Raw genomic sequence first — 26484 nt, 5'->3', positions numbered from 1 at the left:
TCTCTCTCTCCTCTTCCAGATCCGCGTCTTTGCTCAAGCCGAGGAGGTGGGAAGGAAGGGGGAGACAGAAGCCCGCGAGAGCACGCCGCACGAACTTAGCGGAAACTTAGCAGAGAATGCTCCAAAAGTCCAGGGTTCTCCTGCTGCTGGCGGTGGCTGCGTCTGCATCCTATGAAGTTGAGCAGAATGATTCCGTCGGCCCCAGGAAGACGAGGCTTGCCGCCCAAAACTCAGGTAACTTCGCCGTTCACCCACACCCAGGTCCTTCCCTTGGCGGTGGGGAGAGATGATCTGATCTGGTTGCAGCGCTCGCTCGCTCTCGTCCCCCGACGCTGCCGCCTCCGGGCACAAACGCTTTGGGACATTCTCCTGCGCAACCCCCTACTGAAAAGAACGGCAGCCGGCTATGTTGGGGCGTGCTTGCGCACGAGAGCTTCCCGATGGCTTAAAATGGTCTGTCTTTCTCTCCCTCCCTCTTTCTTAGTCGGCAGCTGCAAATTGCCGTGTAATGCGAAGATTCAGGCAAACGCTGCTCGCGCTTTTCTACATCCCCCTGAGTGGGAGGAGAAAGAAAGCCCTCTCGTTTCAGGAGCTGCTTTATAATCCAGCCAGTGATGGGTTGGTAGTGGTGTGTGTGTGTACGTGCGTGCATGTGTTTTAAGAGACAAGAGAAATTCTACATCGTGTTGAGTGTAGTTCACTGCACCTTCTGCTTCTTTACTTGGAAGCTTGACCTGCCCTCTTGTAGGATGGAACTGAGGCAGAATTTGTCACCCATTCCCAAGTTAGTTAACATCTAGAAGTGTGAGTGTGTGTGTGAGTGAGAGAGAGGGGGGGGGGAGAGAGAGAGAGAGATGAAAAGGCTTTATTTGGGAGCATAGGGCTCCCCTAAGCTTTTCTGCATTATTTTGGGAGGGAATGTATACATTTATATTTAGGTAGGGGTGTGTGTGTGCGAGAGAGACAGAGACAGAGAGACAGAGAGAGATCAAAGCCCATCCTTTTAAAAATACTCTTATCCACAAATTAGCACCCCTCTTTCTAGCTTCTAACTTTTAATTCAACCCCTTTCCACCATCGTTCCAATAATTCTTGCATGGTGTACTAGCAACACACAAATTAGGTACGTGTCCATATGTACATCAGGCTGTATACCCTCCACCAGCCTTCCCCAATCTGCTGCCCTTTATATGTGTTGGGCTTCAATTCCCATTAACACCAGCCTGCATGGCCATTGGGTTGGCAAAGGTTGCCTTCCATGAACTAGCTTTCACTGGAACAAGTATTAAAACTAAATACTTAAAACTCTAAGGATGCAACCCCATCCCTACTTACCTGGGAGTCACCCCCATTGAATTCCAGGAGGCTTACTTCCGAGTAGGTGCGCGTAGGATTGCACTGTAAAGCGTTGGCAGTCACTTGGATTTCTGGCTTTGGTAGGTATCGGTTGCATCTTGACACCCCTTTTAAATAAAAGGCGACTCTGCTCCACTAATTTGACACTTGTCAGGAGAGAGGTTTTTATTTCATATCTGCAGGGCTCTGCAGGGGTGATACTAGGTTGTTCACTCAATTTCCTTTTGTACTTGGTTGCTATAGAAACATAGGGTCTTAATTATTCCACTGTGCCTAAAACAATAAGAGCTCTAATGCATATTAAGCTTGCTGAACGTTATAAACGTGAATCCATGGAAACATATCATTATGAAGCTACTGAGGGATGGATCACAGGGCGGCTGATCTTATCAAGTTTTTTTTTTTCCTCCTGGTGTATAAAATAGCATTGGAACATCGTGCCCACATTTGAAAGATGTCAGTTGCAAGATGCTATACTTAAGGCTGGAAGTCGAGGGCTTTCTCATTGGGTCCTGACCACTACAATTGCTCTAAAGTCCTCAGATCTCATGTAAAGTAGCTTCTTGGGTCTGTTTGTGTTCTTAATAAAATCTTGGTTTACACTTCATCCCTGATGCCTGTAACATGATCAGGCAAAAAGTAACAGATATGTCTTTCAAGGTGATGCATGACTGAGTAGAAATTCAGGTTGGAGAGAGAGGTTAATAGTAGTTAACCCAAAGGAAATATTCTTCTGGCATGCAGTCAGCCAGCTGCTGGAAGAAAATTGATCATGCAGGCATCTTTCAATTCCTGCATAAACCCTGGGCTGTCTTAAGGATGCCGGGCATCTCCATGGCCTTAAGTATAGATTCAGCTCAAGGCAATGTTCATGGTCCTTCCCAACTGTCTTTCTCACCTCCATCATCACAACAGCTCTGTGATGTAGGTTAGTGTGAGAGATGACTGGCCCAAGGTCACCCAGTGAGCTTCGTAGCCAATTTAAATCTCGCACTCCCCATTCCTAGTTGCCTGCCTGCAAGCGTACGATCTCAAAAGACATGATACTAAAGGGAAATGGATGAGGAGGGAAGAGGAAAGAAGCAAGCTCTCTTTAGCAGCGTGAGTGCAATGGCCATGCTATTCATTCATCTCCCTGTGCTACAGCCTGCTGGTAGGGTAGGTGACATCTCCAGTAGGCCAAAAGACTGATAGAGGCCGCATCCACATGGTATCCCATTTGAGCAATTGGACACAATCATAGCACCATTGAGTTCTAGTTTGCACAGTCCACATAAGGTGGTAGCTTTAGTTTGTATTGTTTCAGCCACCTCTGCTATGTAGCTGATGGAGGGGGTGGGGGTAAGAACTCAAGCGCTGGTGCCTTGCTCTCAGCCAGGTAGTGTCCCAAGGGTAGTTCATTTGTCTCTTCATTTGTCCCCACCCCCTCCATCAGCTACATAGCAGAGGTGGCTGAAACAATACAAACTAAAGCTACCACCTTATGTGGACTGTGCAAACTAGAACTCAATGGTGCTATGATTGTGTCCAATTGCTCAAATGGGATACCATGTGGATGCGGCCTCTATCAGTCTTTTGGCCTACTGGAGATGTCACCTACCCTACCAGCAGGCTGTAGCACAGGGAGATGAATGAATAGCATGGCCATTTATCCCTACTACTGGTTCTCTGCTGCAGTGCTCAGTGTAAATTTGGTCCTCAGAACCTACACCAAAATGGGTCCGAAACACCCCAGTGGGTAACCAGTGCTAATCTAAACAGACAAACATTTAATCCCACTCAGTCCAGAGTGCAAGCGGCTAACATGCAGACATTACCCCCAAATGTGTCAACTCTTTGGAGAAATAAAACAATATAATGTCCCCTTATTGTATTTAAGTGCTAGCCTGATCACCACAGGCGACCAGGAATTGTATGCAGGCAAGTTTGTGTGCTGGTGGAGGAAGGCTAGAAGGCACTTCCTCTCTCCTGACTGCTCCCAGCATAAAAACCAAGTGGGCTGCTAGAGGAGAGAAGCCCCCTCCTCCACCCCCAGCATAAAAATGTTTCTCTCAGTCCATCTGCCAGCCCCAAACAGTCTAGTAAAAAAAAAATATCCAGGCTGATGAGTTTATCAAACTACCCTTGTAACAAGCACTGTATGCATGATCTATTTTTAAAGGCAGAAGACAGCAGATCCCTGGTATCTGGTACCCTGCACATGTGTTTGGACTACAACTCTCATGTTCCCTGACTACTAGCCATGCTGGCTGGGGCTGATAGGAGTTGTAGTCCAAAACATTTGCAGGGCTCTGGGTTCCTTCTGCTTAGTGCAGCGTTCCCAGACCTGGTTCCCTCCAGATGTTTGGACTTCAACTCCCATCAGCCCTGACCAGCCTGGGCAATGGGCAGGGATTCTGGGAGTTGTAGTCCAAAGCATCTGGTTTGCTTCAGGATGAGGAAGGCTGCCTTAGTGTGTTAAATAAGGCGCACGGGGAAAGTGCCGGGTCCCATGAGCTATCCAAGGTGAACCGCCAAGGGAGCTTTGGCTATCGGGCGATATAGAAATGCAATAAATAAATAAAAATGAATAAGGTAGCTTGTCTCCCTGTATCAGCCCTCTTGCCAGTTAAGATCAGTGGCGAAGGCCCTCCTGAGCATCAACCTGTTACTGGCAGGGTAAGGAATGGTGCCATCACAACATTGGCTTTCTTCCTCTGGAGCGCCTTTCCAGCAAGGTCCATCACTTCTCAACCTTGCTTCTTCTTTTTTCAAAGAGAGATGGCTAAAGGCACCATCCTAGCTAGGGCATGCTGGGAAATGTAGTATAATCTTTATTATGCAGTAACAGGCCATTTAGAACACAGGATAATCCACAAAACAGAATACGTAATAACAAATAAAACCAGCTAACAATACAGCAACTATTTAAGCTATTTAAAACCTAAAAATCATCAGCCAATTATTATGAGTCTGAAGGAATAGCCTTGCAAGTCTGAACAATGGTGAATAAAATTTTTGCAACAGCTTCTGTTACGTATTTATTAATGTCGGCCAGTAAATAAGTCACATACCATTCAGAGGACATTCCAGGGAATTTATTTAAGATAGGTGCCATACGTCCTATTCTCTCATCTCTATAAAAGTTACAACAAAGCAATAAAAGAGAGAGAGAGAGAGACTTCTGTCTAAGCTGTGCATAGGATTGCACCCATTTCTTTTGGAATGTTTCCTGCGTTCCTACAGACATTGCATCTTCACCGGTTTGGCTGTTGTCAGTTTGATTTCATGGAGGCTTTTACTTTATTTTCCTCTTTATTTTATTCATTCATAGACAAAGCTACCTAGGCGGTTTACAGCACAATAAATGCAAAGCAAACCATGATCTAGAAAGTATTCCTGACTTTAGAAAAAGAGACATATACATATTTAACAGTACTTATGGCCCTGGAACAAAGAAGACTGGTCCAACATTGCCACACAGGCTCCGAAATCCTTTTGAAGCAAAGCATCCATAGCAATTATGCCATTTATGGGATTCTGTTAAATGGAGCCTGTATGTATGATGTGTACACTACAGAATCCCCACTTCCTGATGCTTTCCAGATATGCTGAACTACAATTCCCATCATTCCCAGCCAGTACAGCAATGCTTACAGTGGCAAATACTAGGGCTGTGCATGTACCCCACAATCCTCTTCGCTCCCGATCCGCCCCGCCTCGATCCGCCTAAGGTCCGCTCCGGCGCTCTGGCTCCGAATCAGAGCTCTGCAGTGGTGGGGAGCGGCGCCAGGTAAGGCCCCCCTCCCTCCTCCCCCTTACCTGTGTCCGTCCCAGCTTCACTAGAGCCCGCGGCTCAACCAGGTACTGTAGGCCCCGCTTGTGGCCTACACTTCCCAGTTGAGCCGCGGGCTCTAGTGAAGCTGGTGACGGGCTGCGATAGACACAGGTAAGACCCCCCCTCCCCCTTACCTGGCTCTGCCACCGTCACCGCAGAGGCGGCGGCAGGGGCAGGTAACCCCCCCTCCCGCCTCCCCCTTACCTGCGTCCACCCACGGACCTGCGACTGCTTCAACTGAGCCCAAGGACTCAAACAGGAAGACCAGGCCGTTGCCTAGTCATCCTGTTTGAGTCCTTGGGCTCAGTTGAAGCAGCCGCGGCACCGCGGATGGATGCAGATAAGACCCCCCTCCCCCTTACCTGGCTCTGCCGCCGTCACCGTATGGGCAGCAGCGACAGCGGCAGGGCCAAGTAAACCCCCCTTACCTTTTTTGCGGAGCTCCGGATCGAGGCGAAAGATCCACCTTCACCTCGATACGCTCCGCTGCTCCCCCGATCCTCTTCGCCTCTGCCTTAAGGGGAGGCGAAGCCCCCCGATCTGCTTCTCCGGTCTGAGGAGAAGCGGAGCACAGCCCTAGCAAATACCCCCGAAAAAGTTAAAATATATGCGCAGAAGTTTACAAAATAAGCAACGGGGGGTGTTTCTGTAAATACGAAGCATTTAAGCCAAGATCCCCAACCTTTTTGGACTCGTGAGCACATTTGGGAATTTGAGAAACTGCTGTGGGCGCCACTACAAAATGGCTCCCATGCAGAAACGGCTGCTGTGGGGAGAAACGGCAAGGCTAGAGTCTGGGTTAGAGGGGGCAACAGCATGGCAAAGGGGTAGAGGAATGAGAGAAAGGGTGAGGCTTGGAGTGGAGAGAAACAGCAAGGGGTAAGTGGGAGAGAAAGAGCAAGGCTAGGGGAAAGGAAGAGGGAGAAAGCAGAAAGCTGGAGACGAGGAAGGGAGAGAAAGAACATGTCTATGTATAATGGTTTCGGATGTATTCGTTGCTATGGGTAGATACAAATCCTTCTACGTGTATAGAAATGGAGGTATTAAAAAGCTTTGCAGGTGCTCATGGGTCCCATATTGGGAACCCCTTCATGGGGGCCACTAGAGGGTCCCCTGATTTAGGATATACAGTACGTTCATCATAGTCCAGAAGTGTGAACTTCATTGTGTGGTGTGTAGACTGTGTTATTTATTATTTTATTTCTTACATTTACAGCCCGCCTTTTTTCCTCCAAGGAACCCAAGGCGGTGTACATAATCCTCCTCCTCTCCATTTTATCCTCGCAACTACAGTCTTGTGAGGTAGGCTGGCCTGAGAGTCTATGACTGGCCCAAAGTCACCCAGTGAGCTTCCATGGCTGAGTGGGGACTAGAACCCAGATCTCCCGACTCCCAGTCCAATATTCTAGCATGATTGCATTTGACTGTTGTCTTCCCCCCCCCCCCGCTTTTTCGGTTTGTGAAATTGGGTTTATGCTACTAAAGAGGGTTCATTTTATACCATGGTTCTTGTTGCAATTAGGTTGGTAAGGAGGTGAGCCAGGGCCTGCCTTGTGGTAGCCCCACATCTGTGCAACTTCCTCCCAACAGGGTTGTGTTTGCCCCCCTCCCTTGTGTTTCTTTCTTCCTTTCATGTGGGAATTGTTTAACTATAAATTGGTGGCCAGCCATGTTGGTGTTTTGATACTTGCTGTATTCATTTTTAAGACTGATTTTGTTTTCAGCTATTGGAAGTTTTATTATATTGTTCTAAATTGTCAGATAGTAGTCCAGTTTGAAGGTACAATCCTATGCATGTTTAGGCAGAAGAATTCCTACAGCTCCCAGCTTGCCCCAACCTAGCTGGGGCGTGCTGGGAGTTTTAGGACTTTTTCCTGTATAAACGTGCATAGGATTGCACCCTGGGACAACTTTTCAGTTCTGAAAAAGTAGCATGAGGTCAAAACATTCTCTCTGAAGGCAGAGAACCTCATACTGTTGAAGGCAGGGGATGGAGGTTGATGTAATGGTACTTCCCCCAACCTTGTGCCAGCCAGATGTGGCTTCCAATTCACTTCAGAATCCAATATAAACTTCTCCTGTTAACCTTCAAAGCTTTTCACGGTCTAGCTCCTTCCTATCTCTCCTATCTCATCTCACACTATTGCCCCGCTCGTGCTCTTTGCTCCTCTGATGCCATGTTTCTCGCCTGCCCAAGAGCATCTACTTCCCTTGCTCAGCTTTGTCCCTTTTCTTCTGCTGCCCCTTATGCCTGGAACGCTCTTCCAGAACATTTGAGAACTACAAGTTCAATCGCAGCTTTTAAAGCTCAACTAAAAACTTTTCTTTTTCCTAAAGCTTTTAAAACTTGATGTTGTGCAGACTCTATACTGTTAGTTTTACCCTACCCTGTGCCTGCTTTCCCTACCCTGTGCCTGTTTGCATTCTCTTCCCCTCCTTATTGTTTTACTATGATTTTATTAGATTGTAAGCCTATGCGGCAGAGTCTTGCTATTTACTGTTTTACTCTGTACAGCACCATGTACATTGATGGTGCTATATAAATAATAATAATAATGTGATGGGCAACAAATCCCATCATCTCCTGACAGTTAGGCTAACATTGATGGGATCTGCAATCCAAAACATCTGAAGGACACCAGTTGGGGATGGGGTGGTGTAATAGTTAAATGGGACCCCTCAGAGAAATGGAGCCATCCCTGCAGTGTGTACTTGAAAGGCTTCTGCAACTTGCTTTGTTTATCAAATGAAAAGTTCCAGCATTTACCTTTGCTTGGAAGCCTTGTTCTCCAGCTTAGAACTTCATGAGGATGGGCTGTGAGCCCACTCCCTCCTCCTTTTGATGATCACTGCTGTGGCCATCAGGGGGAGAGGAAGCAGTACCTTTCCCGTGTCCATGACCTGCTGAATTTTTCAACTAAGAATCCAGTGCCTGGATTTTCTTTTTTCCTCCTCCCTCCCAATCCCCTTTTCTTTTGTGTTGTTTTTCTTTCCCTTTTTTTTTAAATTGTCAGCTTATGTGCAGGGACTGTCTTAAGAAATACCTTTGTAAGCCATTTTAGGAGCCTTTTGGGCTAAAGGGCAGAATTAAAACATGCAATAAATAAATGACTTGGAGAAGGAATGACCTTCCTTCGCCGTATGCTTGGGAAGGCTCTCTTCTCCATCCTGCAGAAGTATGGAAAGCTAGCATAGCAAAAGTACATAGAGATGAATGGTGCTTCATGATGGCCAGGCAGCAACAGTTTCAGAAAGGTGTCCTGGGATGGCTGGACCTTAAGAGACTGTCTTACTGCATTAGAAAAGTATTTCTATTAAAAAAAAAAAAAACTACTGATGCAGAAATCATACTTGCCAAAGTGCTGGAAGCTGACGGTTGCACCAAAAATGCATTTGTGGTGCAGTGGGTTAGCTGTGAACACTTACTAAAGGTGATGTGTAAATGTGCACACCCTGAGAATATAGTGTGACTCAGCAATTGCTGGCAAATACCTTCAGTTCAGCTGAAAGCTGCTATGGAAACATGAGGCATGATAGGAGTCTGTATTAAGACCTTCTCTCTCTCTCTCTCTCTCTCTCTCTCTCTTTTTCCCCTTTGCAGCGGATGTGGTTCGATGTTTAAATAGTGCCCTCCAGGTAGGATGTGGTGCTTTTGCCTGCCTGGAAAACTCCACGTGTGAAACAGGAGGCATGTATGACATCTGCAAGTCCTTCCTCTACAGCGCTGCTAAATTTGACACTCAGGTACGGTGTACGCCGCGAATGTCTCTTTCATTTACAGCTGTCAGACTGGGGAAAGGGCCTGGGTTAGTGGTAGAGCACATGTTCTGCTTGCAAAAGGCCCCAGGTTCAATCCCCAACATTTCCGTGTAGGGATGGGAAAGGCTCCTGCCTGCAACCCTGGAGAAGCCAGCCCTACCATTAGGCAGAGTGAAGCTGTTGCCTCGGGCGGGAGTTTCTGGGACGTGGCAGAAAGGGGCTGGAGGAAAGAACCTGTGTGTAGTGGGATCTGCTCTCTGCCTCTTAAATTAGCCTGCTGTCTTTAGGTACAGTAGAGGATGCTGTCTTACCGTCAGTATTATCCATGTAATAGCTTTTATCCATGTAATAGCAAGAGGCGCCTTCTTGTCCTTTGCCTCAGGTAGCAAAATGTCTTGGGCTGCCACTAGCTGTCACTCATCATCACAACTGATTTGGACCAGTGTTAGATATACTAGTAATCTGACTGGGTATATGGCCTCTTTCTGTATTTACAACTGAGATGCTGCTATGGCTAATATTATATCTAGGATTGTACATGGCTTTCAGAATTCAAATGTTTTCAGGCTGCAGAGAGTTCAGGTTTGTATCACATTTGCTTATACTTATTATTATTATTATTATTTATTTATATAGCACCATCAGTGTACATGGTGCTGTACAGAGTAAAACAGTAAATAGCAAGACCCTGCCGCATAGGCTTACAATCTAAGTCTGCAATGTTTAACTGATATGTTTAAATTGATTTTTTAAAAAATATGTAGATGATTAACAGAGCAGCAGCCTTTAAAAACAAAAGTCAATCCTATACAAGCTTATTTCTCAGTGGGGCTTACTTCTGAGTAGATGTGCATAAGGTTGCACTATAAATTGCGATGTTACAGAATCTTACAACAATTGCAAAAATCAAACGCCATCTTAGAAGTACCATTCTCCCATTTCTCTCTCCCTGGAGTAGATGGATCGTCTTAGGCCAGATCTACACTTTGTGTCAAATCATTACAAAAGTCGAATAAAAAGGCTGGATATACCACTGTGAAAATTGCATATGCAATGTGGATTGTGCCCCAACAGTTATCAGTGTGTTTCAATACCACTATAAAACAGTAGTGTAGATCTAATCTAAGAGAAAGCCCTACAGCCATCAGCATCTAAAAACCAAGGGACTATTGCTTTAACTCCTAAGGACTTTTTTCCCCTCCTGTGCAAACTTAATTTGCTAAAATGCATATGACTGTTGTACAGTTACAATGGAAGCAGAGTTTTAACTCGTATCATTAATCTTCTGCTATTCATGGGTGGGGGAGGGCAAATATGAGCCCCGAATCTCTTCCTCCTATCCTGTCTGCCGGAAATGATGCTCAGTTGCATGTGCGTGCACCCTTCTGAGCATGGCCTCCACACTTTTGTCATTGCAACCTTCAGCTAGCACAGCGTTGGGCAACTTGTCCGGATGTTTGGCCTACAACCCCTGTATCTCGGCATTGGCTACGCTGTCTACGCTGATGGGAGTTGTAGGCCAAAACATCTGGAAGACCACACATTGCCCACCCCGCGCTAGAAAGTGGCTTGCAAAAATAAATGCACCAAAGCAGTTCGAGGTTCTTTGGGTCCAGGACTGCATCACAGAGAGCCATGGAGCTGAGTTATTCCCTGTCTGCATCCTAGTTATTCCCTGTCTACACTGAAATGGAGCAGCTCTCTTTTTCTCTTGAGTTCAAGCAAGCATTGTTGTGCTGGAGCTCAGCCAGCACTGCTTTTCCCAGAGCGGGATCATGCCAAAGTGTGAGGCAGAGCTCCAGCTGTGGCCAGCTTTGTATGTTCACAGTCACGCAGACGGAAGGGGTGGCTTTAGGTTTTTGTCCCGCACCAGCAGTTGTAGCGAATGGACCGACTGAATCAGTCACTGGGAATGCACATTGCCTTTCCGCGTGATGCCGGGTAAGACGAGTCCAGTGGCAGGTTCTGTTTCACCAGCGGCCTGCTGGAATCCCAACACTCTCCAAGCAAGTAGCAAAGTGGCTTCAAGAAGTGTTGCCAATAGCAGAGGGGATGCTGAAGCTGTAAAAGTGGCGCGACCAAATCTAGATTCTAACAAATGCCGCAGTTGCAAGTGTTGCCATTCAGCCATAGCAAGCACATCATGTCTGTCCAGCAAGGCCGAGAATGACAAAAACTCATCGTCGGCACCATAGGTGTGCATACAGGGTATGCCGGGTGTGCCCAGGCATACCCTAATGTCTCCAGAGCTTCTGGAAAGTGTGTATTTTCCCCCTCTGGAAAGTACGTATTTTGCCCTAGAAAGAGAACTATCCCGCCTTGTGCACTACTCCAACTGGGGCCATAAAAGGCCCTGATTGAAGCAGTGGAGTGTGGGAAAGCGCACTTTCTGCTGCTTCTGAAAAGTGCACAATTCCTCCAGGCATACTAACGGTGGCCGCCATTAGCATGTCAAGAGGAAATACACACTTTCAGGAGACCCCGGAAACCACGCTTTCCTGCCTCCTCCCCACTTCTCCAATCAAGGGCCTGAAAAATCAAATTCCCTGGGTGCACACCCTAATGAAATCTGCTGCGCACACCTCTTGTTGGCGCCCAATAACCTGACCAAGGTAAAAAAAAAAATCCATGTAAGTCCGCCATAAAAACATTTTCTTCCCAATTTTTAAATGTGGATTACCCCATGAAGTCAATTTAGTGAACTTTTAATTGATGTGATGTTATACACCACATGTCTCTAACTGCTGGAATTGCAGGAGGAACCCTGTCCGTTCTAATGGGCTGAGACCCTAATGCCCTGTGCAGTCCCTAAACTCTCAAAGCAAAGAGCAAAGCAGCGGGGTACCTGTAAAGTGACTGCATTGTCCCTTCTCCAGTGAGCTTAGGGTGGCCATGTGTCCTCTTTGGCAGAGGACAGTCCCCTGTTTGAAGGCCTGCCCTGCGCAATCCCATAAGAATTGTTGCCCATCACCAGGTAGCGCTTAGACAGCAGACTGCACAATCTGGCACATGGGTCTCCTGGTCCCATTTCTCGGCGCCATGTTGAGAGGTCCTGTATTTCAATTTAAGCTATAACAATCTTCTTGGCTCGCCGCTCCAACCATGTTACTCCGCTTCTGAAATCTCTTCATTGGCTTCCAATTCACTTCAGAATCCAATATAAACTTCTCCTGTTAACCTTCAAAGCTTTTCACGGTCTAGCTCCTTCCTATCTCTCCTCTCTCATCTCACACTATTGCCCTGCTCGTGCTCTTTGCTCCTCTGATGCCATGTTTCTCGCCTGCCGAAGGGCCTCTACTTCCCTTGCTCGGCTTCGTCCATTTTCGTCTGCTGCCCCTTACGCCTGGAACGCTCTTCCAGAACATTTGAGAACTACAAGTTCAACCGCAGCTTTTAAAGCTCAACTAAAAACTTTTCTTTTTCCTAAAGCTTTTAAAACTTGATGTTGTGCAGACTTCTACTGTTACTTTCTACTGTTAGTTTTACCCTACCCTGTGCCTGCTTACCCTACCCTGAGGTTTTACCCTACCCTGTGCCTGTTTGCATTCTCTTCCCCTCCTTATTGTTTTACTATGATTTTATTAGATTGTAAGCCTATGTGGCAGGGTCTTGCTATTTACTGTTTTACTCTGTACAGCACCATGTACATTAATGGTGCTATATAAATAAATAATAATAATAATAAATAATAATAATAATAACAATTGTTTCTAAATGATCCTCTCTATATATAAATCAGTATCTGCAAATGTTATGCAAATCGTTAACCTCTTTTGGGGGCTGATTCATAAGCAACCACATTAAGTGAGTGATAAGCACATGTTTATTTAGCAGTCGTAAATATCCCAGGCATTTCAGCAGCTAGAAGTGTGTGATGCTAGGAAAGCTTCCCATTTTTACCCTCTCGTACTTTTTTTAAAAAAATTCTGAAGTCTTTGCAGTAGCTGTTTAGCATTTTGCTGTATAGGCAGCAGGCCGGGAAGACCAGGGTGACTGTACGTTTTCCACCGTGTGTGTGGTGTGAAGGCTTGGCAAAGGATGTCTTGTGGGGTGGAGAAGGAAGTTTCCCTTTCAAAAGGAAACGAATGTTCTTCTCCCACAGCCGCTCCTACTCTGGGAACTGGCAGGGAGGTATGGGATTTTTCTTTCTCTTTTTGGTGGGGGATGCCAGAACAGCCTGACATAACTTGCACTGCAGGTGACTCAGAATTGGAGACTTGACACCTCTTCCTCCCTGGGATACCACCCAGCCTTCTCTGTCACTGGGCAAGGGAAGTCACCTTCCTTAAGCTGCAGATCTTAGGGTACTATTAATAAAAGGCCGCAAACGGACAACTACTATGATAATAAACTCAATGGACAATTTGCTGCCCTTCATTAGCAATACCTAGAGTGAGAGAGAATGTAATAAACTTAGAGTAATGTTAATAAAGTGTTGTGAGCCGCCCAGAGAGCATAAGTTATTGGGTGGTATAGAAAAAAAAAAAATATTAAGCTGAGTGAGGATGGGAACCTGGTTGTCCCTGGTCTTAGTTCAACACCATGTTCTCTTCTCCTAGCAAGGAAGGCTGGCTAAAGCCCTGTGTGGTTTCCCTCGTAGGATCCTGGGGTTGAGGATTCTCTCGGTATCCCTAGTCTCCTCTTGCAGAATTACAGTTTTGAGGGAGCAGGAATGACTATTTAAAAACCCCTGATGTAGAGGACTGGTCTTGTAAAGTCTAAGGTCCGCGGTGAAATGAGTGGTTTGTCTCTTGCTCATGAACACCCCTAAGCCAGAGATGGGGAGCCTTTTGGGCACAAGGCCCACATTGGCACTCCAGTGAACACATGTCAAAAGTGGGCAAGGCCATTCCCATCTGCATGCGCGCACCCCATCCATCGGTGCACGCACACCCCACCCATGTGTGCATGCGTGGACTCCATCAAATACATGCTTCTTTCTGCACAGAGAAAGAAGGCTGCCTTTTCACCATGCAGAGAAGGGGGGGGGGACAGAGTGGACTAGCTCAGGAGGAAGAGATGGATCTCTTCCTTTTTGGCCAGATCCTTCTCCTTTCTTGGATCCCCATTCTCTGAGTGGAAGGGTTTCAGGAGAAGCAACAGGGCTCTTGGGGAGGGCTTCCACCGGGGCCTCGGTGGCCAAATTGGGATGCCTGTGGGCCAAAGGTTCCCCTTCCCCTAAACAGAAGGTCCACCATCTCTGCCCTAAGCCAAGAATATACCACTTCATTCAACTGCTTGCCCCTTCCTACGTTGCCCTCTTCCTTGCACCAAAGCTGCCTTGTGGCCGCGGGCGTGCCGTGTTACCGTAAGGTAATCTGTTGTGAAATGCAGTGTTGCCTCCCACATGAACGTGGCTCGTTGTTGTCAAGTGCGCTTTGTACGTGCTGTTCCTTGAATCTGCCGTGGAGATCGTTAACGACGATGTTCAAGCTGGAGCGTGTTCAGAGGAGGGCAACCAGGATGATCAGGGGTCTGGAAACAAAGTCCTATGAAGAGAGACAAACAACTGGTCATGTTTAGCCTGGAGAAGAGAAGATTGAGGGGAGACATGATAGCACTCTTCAAATACTTAAAAAGTTGTCACACAGAGGAGGGCCAGGATCTCTTCTTGTTCTTCCCTGAGTGCAGGACACGGAACAACGGGCTCAAGTTACAGAAAGCCAGATTCCAGCTGGACATCAGGAAAAACTTCCTGACTGTTAGATCAGTATGACAATGGAACCAGTTACCTAGGGAGGTTGTGGGCTCTCTCACACTAGAGGCGTTCAAGAGGCAGCTGGACAACCACCTGTCAGGTATGCTTTAGGGTGGATTCCTGCATTGAGCAGGGGGTTGGACTAGATGGCCTTGTAGGCCCCTTCCAACTCTGCTATTCTATGATTCTGTGACACTTAGCAAAACTGCAGCACCCACAGCAAAGATGCGTTTTCACCTTGCGTCCACCTGGTCGCTTCCACACTTACGTGTCTCTCTGCTGGCAGGGGAAAGCCTTTGTGAAGGAGAGCTTGAAGTGCATTGCAAACGGCGTGACCTCCAAGGTTTTCCTCGCCATTCGGAGATGCGCTACGTTCCAGCGGATGATTTCCGAGGTGCAGGAGGAATGTTACAGCAAGCTGAACATCTGCGGCATTGCAAAAAGGAACCCGGAAGCGATCACGGAAGTAGTCCAGCTTCCAAACCACTTCTCAAACAGGTAGGCCCTTAAAAGAACAATGGTAGGCTTGTTGAAAAAGTATGTTCAAAGGCCAGGCAAATGGGGCAGAGATGGAAGGATTGGAGCAAGTCCCCATCTACATTGATCGAATTATTTCTTCATAGGTGCTCAAGGTGGGTAACTATAATCATGTACAGATTCTGCATAGTAACAGCAAACTCAGTAGGAAAGTTTAAAAGCAATAAGAACAATTAAAAACAATTAAAACTATGTGCAACCTTGGATAATTTAGTCTCCAAAGGCTTTAATAAAAAAAGCCACATTTTAACTTTGTGCTGAAATGAAGCCAGTATCGGTGCCAGTAGGGCCTTCAAGGGAAGGGTATTCCATAACCGGGATGCCACCACAGAGAAAGCCCTCTCCTATGTCTCATCGTGATGTATGTCTTGGTTTGCAAAAGTACAGACTTTAGAAAATAAACCCTAAGAGAGGGGGTGCCAAAACCAGCCCAGTGGGGACTGAGCCTGTTCAGCGGCCAAAGGAGGCTGACCAACTTTGGACCCTCTAAACCCCCTAAAAAGGTAGTGGAGAGAGAAGGAATGGAATGGACTATCCTGGAAAAGGACATGGCTGGCTGGAATCCTGATGAGCAGCACTGTTCTAATGACTTAACAAAGCAAAATAGGAATTACAACTCTGTAATGGGTGGTTGTTAGCTCTGGCGAGGACATGATGGAAGAGAAACAGTATATTGTTAAACTGCAGTTCTGTAGAGAACCTAGAGCAGTTGGGCAACATGGTTTGCTTGCCAAAAGTCCTGGGTTCAATTCACCAGCATCTCTAGATAGAAGCCCCTTCTCTGAACCTCTGGAGAGCAACTGCGAGTCAGTGTACGGCAGCTTCCCCCTACCTAGCACCCTCCAGATGTGTTGGACTACAACCCCCATCTCCATTCATGCATTCTGAGGATGGTGGGGGTTGCAGTCCAGCACGTCTGGAGGCCACCGGGTTGGTGCCGAGACTTCTGACCCAACAGTCAGACTTGGTATGAGCCCACTTGCGATGTAATGTTACAGCCATCCTGCACCCAGTAAGTTTAGGAGCAGCGGCCGTTTCACCTTTTTTTATCAGTTCTTGTTTGGCAATGATTCTGAGAGACGGGAGGGTGAATGGGGAGAGGGCGGCTTCTGCAACCATGGAAGTTAGCAACCGTGGGGGACTCTTCGAGTTGCGTCCCTTGAGTGGCTGAACTCAAAAGCTTCTTGTGCTGCTGGAAACTGAATGGACAGGATTTCCCAGCTCGTCAGTTTCCACTCAAGTTTTTCCAAAGGCATCCTGCTTCCTCAGCCGATTCAGGCCAAAGTTAAGAATGGCTTCGCTGGCCCTGGACTAGGACAGGAAGTCATTAAAAGGTCAGCGCACTTCCTTGTGATCTCAAGTAGCAGCAGAGATTTAAGGTTTATGGTGTGTTTTTAAACCAGGTAGATGCTTCAAGATGGTCAACCTTTTTTAAATAAATGAATTAAAGACTATTCTTTAAAACAGGAATGGGGAACCTGTGGCCTTCCAGATGTGGTTGGACAGCAGCTCCTATCTGTTCTCATTCTTAGGTATGTTGGCCAGGGGTGTTGCACCCATCAACATCTGGAACTCCCAGTAGCACTCACTCTTGGACACGCTGGCGAGGGCTTTTGGGAGTTGCAGCCCACCAACATCTAGAGGGCCACATGTTCCCCACCCTGCTTTCTAACTTGATATGAAGCAGTGACTTCTGTGCTTGAACATATGAAGCTGCCTTTGACTTACTTTAAGCTTCTGGCTCAGTTTTGTCTACTCTGGGGCGGGGGGAGCAGGGGGGGACCACAGACCCGGGGCCAAAGCTGGCCTCTTGAGTTCCCCAGATAGCAACACACCGTATCCTCCAACCAACAATCAGCTTGAAATACCTCTGCTAAGGCTTAGTTACTGGTAGTAAGTGCTTTAAAGCTGCAATCCTGTGCATGTTTAGACAGGGAGGGGAAAAGTCTGGCAAGTCCCAGCATTCCCCAGCCAGCATGGGAAATTCTGGGAGCTATTGGGGAATTCTGGGAGCTGTAGGCCTTTTTTTCTGCCTAACATGCCTAGGATTGCACCCTAAGCTACACTATGCCACCATTTATGTGCGTTTTTGTATTGATGGGGAGTGGTTTTCCTGAGATCTGCATAGCGAGTCTTTCTCATCTTTGTTGCCTGAAATTAGTCTTGGATTGGGATTGAACCTGAGGCTTTCTGCATGTAAGACAAGTCCCATTTGAGCTTTGCCCTTCCCTTGAAGTCACATGCATATAACAGGCTGTACCAGTGAGTAATATGTGTCAGCACAGCTAGGGTTGCATGTGATAATTTGTGAACGGGGGGTGGGGGGGGGGATGGGGGTTCAAAAACCAAAACCCAGTGTTGAATTGCAGGTGCTCATCATGCCTGTCTGCCTAGCCCCACCCCCAAAGAGGGTCCAAAAATTGCATGCAACTGGATTCACCCATATCAGCAAACCAGTGCTAGCCCTTCTCGTCTCTACCTGAGGCAGGTCTTCTTTTTCAAGCTAATGGGTCGTAATTGCCCCTTCAAGACCTACCAGTGTGGTGTAGTGGCTAGAGCGTTGGACTGGGAGTTGGGAGATCCGGGTTCTACTCCCCACTCAGCCATGAAAACCCACTGGGTGACTTTGGGCCCGTCACAGGCTCTCAGCCCAACCCACTTGACAGGGTTGTTGTTGTGAGGATAAAGTGGAGAGGAGGATTATGTACGCCGCCTTGGGTTCCTTGCAGGAAAAAAGGCGGGATATAAATGTAATAAATAAAATAAATACCGTTATAAACCGTTATAAAGCAGGAGTGTAGATCCTGCCCAAGCCACCCCCAAAATACTTTGCATTAAAGCGGAGATGGCTCACAATAATACAGACCTAGTTTGCATGACCAGGGCTGGTGCTACCGTTAGGCCAACTAGGCAGCCGCCTAGGGCGCAGACCTCAGAGGGGCGCAGTACTGCCCTTTAAGGGTCACAGTTTTATACAAATTAGCTGTTTTAAGAAAAATCATAATGAAAGGAAAATATAATAGTTCAGAAACTCTTCTTGAACAGCTGAATTGAAGTTGGCAATTTTGGGGGGGGGGTGCGTGCAAGTAGCTCACCTTGCCTAGGGTGCAAAATAGTCTGGCATCAGCCCTGCACATCACACAGTCATTCAACCCTTCATGAGCTGTGGAGTGTGCCAGACACAGTGTGGCTTCTGTTTTGATGGCATAGCCTCTGGTCGGGCATTGTGCCACATCATCCAAAGCTGGTCGTCATTTATTATTTATTTATTAAAACAATTGTCTCCTGCCCTATATCACTAGGCTCTCAGGGCAGCATACCAATAAAATTATACAACATAAAACAACAAATATACACAGCTAAAAACAAATCAAGCCATTGATCAAGCTAAAACCAGTATAGAATTTTAAAAGCAATAAAACCAATTAAAACAGTTAAAACCATGTGCAAGCTTGGTGAATTTAGCCATCAAAGACTTTGTTAAAAAGCTGCGTCTTTACTTGGTGCCGGAATAAAGTCAGTGTTGGCACCAGTGGGGCCTCCAAAGGGAGGGCATTCTACAGTCAGGGTGCCACAACAGAGAAAGCCCTCTCCCATGTCCCACCCTCATGGGTTATTTGAGGGTTAAACAACCCTCACATAACCCATTCTGCAAGTCTTGGGTAAAGCAAGGGTTGTTTAACCCATGAATATATCACATGGCACAACCCCCCCAATCAGGGTATCTGTGTGTGAGAGTGTGTGTGTGTTTGGTTTAAATCCATTTCTTATAAGTTTCAATAAAACAATAACACAAAAATGCAACTGTAACTTTAAAGACCTCAGTTTTAAATATTACAGCATTCTTTTAAAAAAAAGTAAATTACACATACACTTCAGTAAATATAGATCAAATATCCAAATATAAGTCATTCCATGAATGGTGCCTACATACCACTCTATCAAATATTGCTAGTGTTGTTAGCTCTGCAATCCATTGCATTATCAGGGGTGGCACAATCAAAATGGCGGCTGCACACTCCACAGCTCATCATGGGTTAATTAACCCACAGTGAGGCAGCTGTGTTATGTGAAACAGCCCATTCTGTTGCTGGGAAAATTCATTCCCCCCCCTCCCGGCTGCCCTAACTAATGTAAGACTTGTAGAGGTAACAGGTAATTCTGGGGTGGGGGAGCAGATAACGTCAGTGTCCCCGCTAATTAAAAAAAAAGTGTCAGTGATACTAAAAAGTAAACGCCTTGGTTATTTCTACAAAACAAACCCTCTGAATTCTGCAGCTATGAAAACAAATTATTACACAGGGCAAAGGGGGAAGAGAGAATTAATTAAAGGTGTTGAGAGCAGCTTAGTCCGAAAGTTTACTTAAAATAAACAAGTATAGCTGTAGAGAGTCATTATCCGAACCAAATCTACTGGAATAGGCCATTTCCTATTTGATTAATCTATTACTCTGGCATCTTGAGTTCTATATTTCGATGTCCTGCCTTCTCCCCCTTCCTTGTCTGTAAAACTCTTCATAAATACCCACCCGCCTGGGGGAATGTTCTTAGAAGGCTTCCATGACTTGCAAATCGCTTTATTGCTCCCGATGATTCATGTTACCTGCGCTCACACTTGCGGCTTTGCCTGCTGCAGATGTTGCTACACACCCCTCCGACTAATGTCAGGGAGAGAACTTGCACCACCAAGACCTCCCACAGCTAAACCATTGTTCCAGTTCTCAGTTACCGTACGGGAACTTGAGGAAATGGAGACGGTTGCCAAACAGTGTGAAAGAACCTTGCCTTTAAAGTTTATTGCTCCAAGCCAGTCCTCCCGATGCCCTCTGGGTGGTTTGGACTACAGAGCCCATCATCCCTGACCATTGGCTGTGCTGGCTGGGGCTGATGGGGGTTGAAGTCCAAAACACCTGGAGGGTGCCACATTGGGGAAGGCTGCTCTAGGGTCTTAGCTGAGGTTCCAGGGATCGAACCTACAACCTCAGCCAGAAGGTCTGTGGTTGACCATCTCCCCATGGGCCTTCTGGTGCCATTGTCAAGTGCCAGGTCATTTTATAATAAAATCTGCCTCATTCAAGAGGCTGATCTGGTACGCATAACAGAGACCTGGACCAGGTAGCTGGAAGGCGTCAGTCTTTCCCAGCTGTGTCCCCCTGGGTATCTGTTGAGTACCAGAATAGGCTTGAGGTTTGGTGAAGGGGAGCTGCAGCAGTCTACGAGAATTCTAACTTTCTCTCCAGGTTTCCTGACAAAGGGAGTATCACTCTAGAGTGTGTCTACCCTCTTTCAGACAAGCGGGACAGACTGGGTATTCTGCTGGTGTACTGCACACTCTGCTGCCCAGCTGTCTCCCTGCCTAAGTTGGTAGAGGTAGTCTTTGATGTTGATGGAGGGATCTCTTTGCCCACCAGGTCTGGGGGGCAGCTCAGGACTTCATGGCCTCTATGACAATTATAGGGGTGTCTCAACAAGTCATTGGCCTAACACATTTAGCAAGGCATGCAGTAGAACTGGTTTTCTCTGCTGGGCAGGAGAATAGTGGTCTGAAGGTGGTAGGATATTATAACCTGTCTCTTGTCGTGGTCAGACCACTTCCTGTTGAGATTTAGACTAACAGTGCTTCTCTTCCTCTCAAGTCTGGGGGAACCTTTTAGAAAGGTTCACCCCCAAAAGTTGATGGATTCCAGAGGGTTCTGGAGGATTTTCCAGCTGGTGTGACTGGTGCTTCTGTCAAAGCTCTGGTTAATTTGTGGAATACAGAGATGACTTGGACCGTTGATATGCTTACTTGTGAGTGACCTCTTCTGCTTCAGAGCCCATTTGTTTCCTTGGTATTCTCCTGAGCGAAGAGTAATGAAGCAAGCTAGGAGACGTCTTGAATGCAAGTGAAGGAAAACTTGGAGCAAATTCAAGCCTACTCTATGGCGGTGATGGCTGCGAAGAAGCCATTTTTCTCTCCTACTTTTGTGTCCTCTCAAAATCATCCAGCAGAGCTTTTTCAAGTGGTTCATGGCCTCTTGAAATCTAGCCCCAACAGTGATGAAGGGGAGCCTTGGGTAGCATGCTGTACTAGTCATTTTGAGAATTAAAACTGCTTGTGCCAAACACTGTATGGACTCTGCAGATGGTACAGATCAATCTATGGGGGATGTCCAGAGCATGATCTGGCCCTATGTTGGAGGACTTTCAATTTGTGGGTCCCGAGTATGTGGACAAGGTGCTTGATAAGATTCGACTAACCACATGTTTGCTTAATTATAGGCTAGAGGCAATTGTTCATTTATTTATTTATTTATTTATTGCACTTATATACCGCTCCCATAGCCAAGGCTCTCTGGGCGGTTTACAGAAATTCTAAAATTAAGATAAAAACGAGTATACAAAATTTAAAATTCTAAAACACAGAACATACACACATAAAGCATTAAAAACCGTTAAAAAACTAAACATGTGGGTGATTAAGATGTGCCGCCATATGCCTGGGCAAAGAGGAAAGTCTTAACCTGGCGCTGGAAAGATAGCAGCGTTGGTGCCAGACGAGCCTCGTCAGGGAGATCGTTCCATAGTCTGGGGGCCACCACCGAAAAGGCCCTGTCCCTCGTTGCCACACTCCGAGCCTTATTATTATTATTTCATAGATTTGTATACCACTGCAGTGTGGTTTTACCTTCATATACCTGACACTATATTTTATGCTGTGTTAGCATGTTTATTAGTTTTATATTGTTGGTTATTGGGATTTTATTTGTGTCATTATTGTATTTTGAAATGTGAAAAGGCCTAGGGAAATTTATTTTATGAGCTGTTTAATGAATTCAATAATTACAAAAAGAATATAAGAAGAGCCATGCTAGATCAGACCAAGGGTCCATCTAGTCCAGAGTTGGTGGCCAGTCAGTCCCACAAGCAGGACATGGTGCAACAGCACCCTCCCACCCATGTTCCCCAACAACTGGTGTGTATATGCTTACTGCTTCTGATACTGGAGGTAGCACATAGCCATCATGCCTAGTAGTCACTGATAGCCTTCTCCTCCAGGAATGTATCCAACCCCCTTTTAAAGCCATCCAAACGGGTGGGCAGCACATCTTGTGGCAGTGAATTCTATAATTTAACTATGCACTTTTATCTGTGCTGAATCTCCTACCAATCAACTTCATGGGATGACTCTGAGTTCTAGTATTTGGGAGAAAAAGTCTCCCTATCTACATTCTCCACACCAGGCATCATTTTGTACACTTCTATCAGGGGGTTTACCACTGAGCTATGAAGGAACAATAAAGGAACTGAGGGTGGAAATCCCCACCGACTGCTAGAAGGCTTGCTTTGGCAAACACTCAGGTTTCTAAAGCCGTGTTTACACAGGAGCTGCCTGTGTGGGAAGCAAGCAAGTAGGATTCTCTATGTCCCATCTGCTCTTTATTGATAGGACTTTTGGAGTAGCAAGACAGGCTCTGTACAGCTGATATATCACCAGGGTGGGGAGGGGGGAGAAAAAACAAAAGAGCCCAAAAAAATAATTGGGCACATTAAACAATTAGTTGCTTTTTTCATAGCAGTTCCAAGTATTCAAAGTTCTTTACAAGCATTTATTTATACTTTAAGAAACTTCTTGCACATGTTTCATTATAAAACAACTCCACAGCAGGATACAAGCAATAAAATCCAGTAAAAATGTAACTTTGACACACACAGAAACACACACACACACACACACACGAACCCCATAATCAAACGGGAGAACAGTAATGGTTAAATAACATTTTACAGGACGCAGCAGAAGAAAAGAGAAATATTCAGTCAAAATCCTGGGTAAATAAATAGGGTTTTTTAGTTGTCGCCAAAAGCTTGTAAGACTTGCTGCCACCCACATATGAAGGGGGAGGGAGTTTCCCCTGTTGCAGACGGGCAGACCAAGGCTTAAAGAGAATGTCTTGCCTGGTTTTAATGGTGGAGGTGAAATTCAAATCGAGATCTTCCTGATCCCAAGCTCAGTGTCTTAAGTGATTGCCATCTTCATCTTGGTTTCACTTCCAGCAGCCATGCCTCAGGTCAAAAAATGCAGCAAGGGCATTCTTGAATTGACCAATTGCATAGAACTCTTCAGCAGCCTTTTGCATTTCCTGTGTCCGTAACTGAATGAAAAAGCTCCATTGACCAGACCGTAATTAGATTTAAAACTGTCTCTCTCCCATTTTCTCGTTCACTTTCAGAATCGAGGCATTCAGGGCTTAAAGGGGGCTTCTCTTAGCATTGCTTGTGAACCTTTTCTTTCTCTAAATGAAAGATGTCTTGCGTGTCTGGAGCAGTTATTGTGGGGCTGGAAAAAATATTTCGGATTCTTAAGACGCCAGCGTCTGGCTCTTTGGGAGCAAACTTCACAAGTCTTGTTAGGCGATTCCACTACTCTCCCTCCTCCCCCTACCCCGGCTGCCTGTGTCTGGTGTCTGCTGAGGTCGATGTGATGGGGAAGACGCACAAGAGCTGCTCCATCCATGTGCTTCTGTCCTCCAGATGCAGCCCCGTGGGAAATTGACCCCATGTGGCTGCAGTTCTGCCTCAAAGGCCAACTATATGGTAGATATTCCACAGCACCTAGATTTCAAGTTAAGGCCACAAAAGACATGGTAATCTGCCATGCTTATTGGAAATGATGGGAGGTGTACTCCAACACATCAGGAGGACTCCAGGTTGGGGAAGACTGCCTTAAGGGGTTATGTAATCAGTCATTTCTAGAGCACCCTGGCTGCATTTTGGTCCTGATGCCTAGCAGCTAGGGGATGAAACAGACCAGGGAAGCACAGCTTATATCAGGTTCCTAGTCAATTTCAGCTCCTGTGCAAATCCTTCCCAATGTAGCAGAGCGCTGATGTTTGGATCTCAGCATGGTGCAGGTGTGAGAAGGGTGGCTACCTCGTTCTTCATTTGTGATGCAATTCCAAGCTCCCAAATCTACATTGGTGGTCATCTCTCTATTCAGTAATGCCTTATGGGTGTGCATGCCACCATCATGGAAGTAAACCGCCCAGAGAGCTATGGGGTGGTATATAAATGTAATAAATCAAATCATCTGTATCTGCAATTGCACATTTGCATTTTAGACACTTCAGTGCAGCTCACCAGTGGCCACGGAGTAACTTGCATTGCTGTTGCTACTGCTTTGCTGTCATAGGATTGAGGACTGACTGTTTGTGACTAGTGTGTGGCAGGATCTATACTACTGCTTTATAACGGTTTATAATAGTTTTGACAACTGCTTGAGCCCAGGACACATTCCATATACCATTTTTGAAGGGTTATATCCTGCTTGGTGTAGATCTGGGCTGTGTGTTGCTTTACAGAGTGCAATAGAACAGATCACTGCGCCTAAGGAGCTTACAGTTTAAAATTTGGCACTGGAATGGATGGGGGACAGCAAAGGTGAAGGACAGAAATAGAGGCAGGGGCAAAACAGGGGGAGACTCTTGGGGTTATTTCAGTTGGGTGTCTTTAGGCTTGGTTACAGAATAATAATAATAATAATAATAATAAATTATTTGTTACCGCCTCTCCCTACGGATCGAGGTGGGATACAACATAAATACAAATGCCATAAAATACATATAATTAACAATGTGTAATGTCAGCTGATACAGGTTGCGAAGCCCCTTGCCCGACTCCTCCGGGCTTTCCAAGGTAATCGGACCCCCCTTTCTGCCTCTTCGCTCCCCCCCCCCACGAAGGGGGCAGCGCCACGGTCCGGAACATGAGCGAGGCACGGCCGGGACCCTTGGTGGCCAGGTGGGAGGCCGCTTGCCTACTGCGAGCCCAGGCCCCGGCCTAATCTCATGTGAGCTGGGCGGGCGGCCCAAGGCTGATATGCTACAACAGCGTATGTTACGCCGGGTACATCTATTATCTACAAAACACCCTAGGAGTATTTATTCCAACTCTGCCTGCTTCCACCACATCACAGGGCAGTGGGGATGCAGGGCAGATAATATAGCAAACATAGCTCTGGCCTCCAACACCTTGCCAACCCTCATCACCTACCACCTGAGGCAACCGCCTCATTCTGCGTACTGGTAGGGTTGGTCCTGGAATGAACTGAGAACAAGGAATTCCCTTATTCAAATCTTACATCTGGCATGATATCCTGGGACATACTGAAGCAAGCACTGGTGCTCTTCCAGCTGCCACCATAGGGAGAATGATATTGGTCTTCCTTGCACTGGATTACTTGAATCGATATCTGTGAAGTCCTTTGAGCACTCTGAAGTTGCCGTACAAATGCTCTCATTTTCATTGGTGGGAGGAAATACGAACCCTAACTGTAATTTCCTTAACACAGGTATTACAGCAAGCTTGTGAGAAGCTTATTGGAGTGCGACGAAGAGACTGTGGGGACCATCAAAGCCAGTTTGATGGCCAAAATTGGACCAAACATGGCCAGCCTTTTCCATCTACTGCAAACGGATCACTGTGCCCAAATCCATCCCAGAGCAGACTTCAGTCGGAGACGTATCGCTGAGCCTCAGAAGCTGAAAATCTATTTCAGGAATCTCCGGGGGGAGGGAGCTGCTCAGTCCCACATGAAGCGTGCTTCTTCAGAAAGTGTGTAATGTTCCACAAGAAGGTGGAAAAGTAGGGAATCCAAGCTCTACCAAAGTAGGAAATTACTTGCTCTCTCTTATTTTATTTTTCTCTTAGCACTCACTACACATCAGAAATGTACTGTAACTGATTTCGAAGAACACTGAGCCAATCTACACATTCAAATAATCAAAACAAGCAAAGCATGTGGCATAGCCCTCCTGGGACTGTACTACTTCAACACGCAGATGGGGTAGTTGCATATTTAAAAACTCGGTTCTACAAGAACTCACATAAGCACATGTTAAAGCCTAGCATATCTGATAGAGAAAGCTACTAGGGGTTTTGTTTTTTCAGTGACACCCTGGCTTTTTGTTGTGGGGAGTTCTTGAATGCCCCCCCCCCTCTGCCCCAACCAGTCACACAATCCTCTGTCTACATTCTGAAGTGGTACAGCCATAGGAAATCTATACCACATGCTTGGTATGAATGTATAGACTGGAATCTGGTCTTAGAGTTCATTTCTTTTTAATTTTCTGCCCCCCCCCCCTTCAGTCACGCTGCACAGAACTAGGTTTCTAGTTAGGGAGGGGATCCCCTAATGTCCTCCCTTCCTGAAATAGAGGATCCTCTCTCCTTTTCTCCCCTTTCCCATAAAGAAATCCAGTGGATCCTAGCTTTTTTGTTTTCAAAAGCAATCTTAATAGCACTTGTTCAGCAAACACCAAACTTTCGCTGTACTGTA

The 26484-nt window shown here is 46.3% G+C and overlaps 1 protein-coding gene across 1 annotated transcript; it reads left to right on the top strand.

The window, feature by feature from the left end:
• Nucleotides 1–90: 90 nt before the first annotated feature.
• Nucleotides 91–26067, top strand: STC1 (stanniocalcin 1). The gene is made up of 4 exons (XM_063139108.1): nt 91–234; nt 8775–8917; nt 14917–15128; nt 25498–26067. Exons 1-4 carry the CDS (start codon nt 117–119, stop codon nt 25766–25768), a joined length of 744 nt encoding a protein of 247 aa, XP_062995178.1. The 5' UTR covers nt 91–116; the 3' UTR covers nt 25769–26067.
• The last annotated feature ends 417 nt before the right edge of the window (nt 26068–26484 follow it).

The sequence above is a fragment of the Elgaria multicarinata genome, chromosome 12, assembly GCF_023053635.1.
Source record: "Elgaria multicarinata webbii isolate HBS135686 ecotype San Diego chromosome 12, rElgMul1.1.pri, whole genome shotgun sequence".
NCBI classification, from domain to species: Eukaryota; Metazoa; Chordata; class Lepidosauria; order Squamata; family Anguidae; genus Elgaria; species Elgaria multicarinata.
The sequence above is the reverse complement of the archived record's forward strand: the minus strand, read 5'-3'. Positions and strand labels throughout refer to the sequence as shown.

Bases quoted from the DNA above. Each gene is read 5' to 3' on its own strand.
- STC1 (XM_063139108.1), top strand. From the start codon at position 117: ATGCTCCAAAAGTCCAGGGTTCTCCTGCTGCTGGCGGTGGCTGCGTCT. The intron at 235-8,774 runs GTAACTTCGCCG...TCCCCTTTGCAG, and splicing joins GCTTGCCGCCCAAAACTCAG to CGGATGTGGTTCGATGTTTA. The intron at 8,918-14,916 runs GTACGGTGTACG...CTCTGCTGGCAG, and splicing joins CTGCTAAATTTGACACTCAG to GGGAAAGCCTTTGTGAAGGA.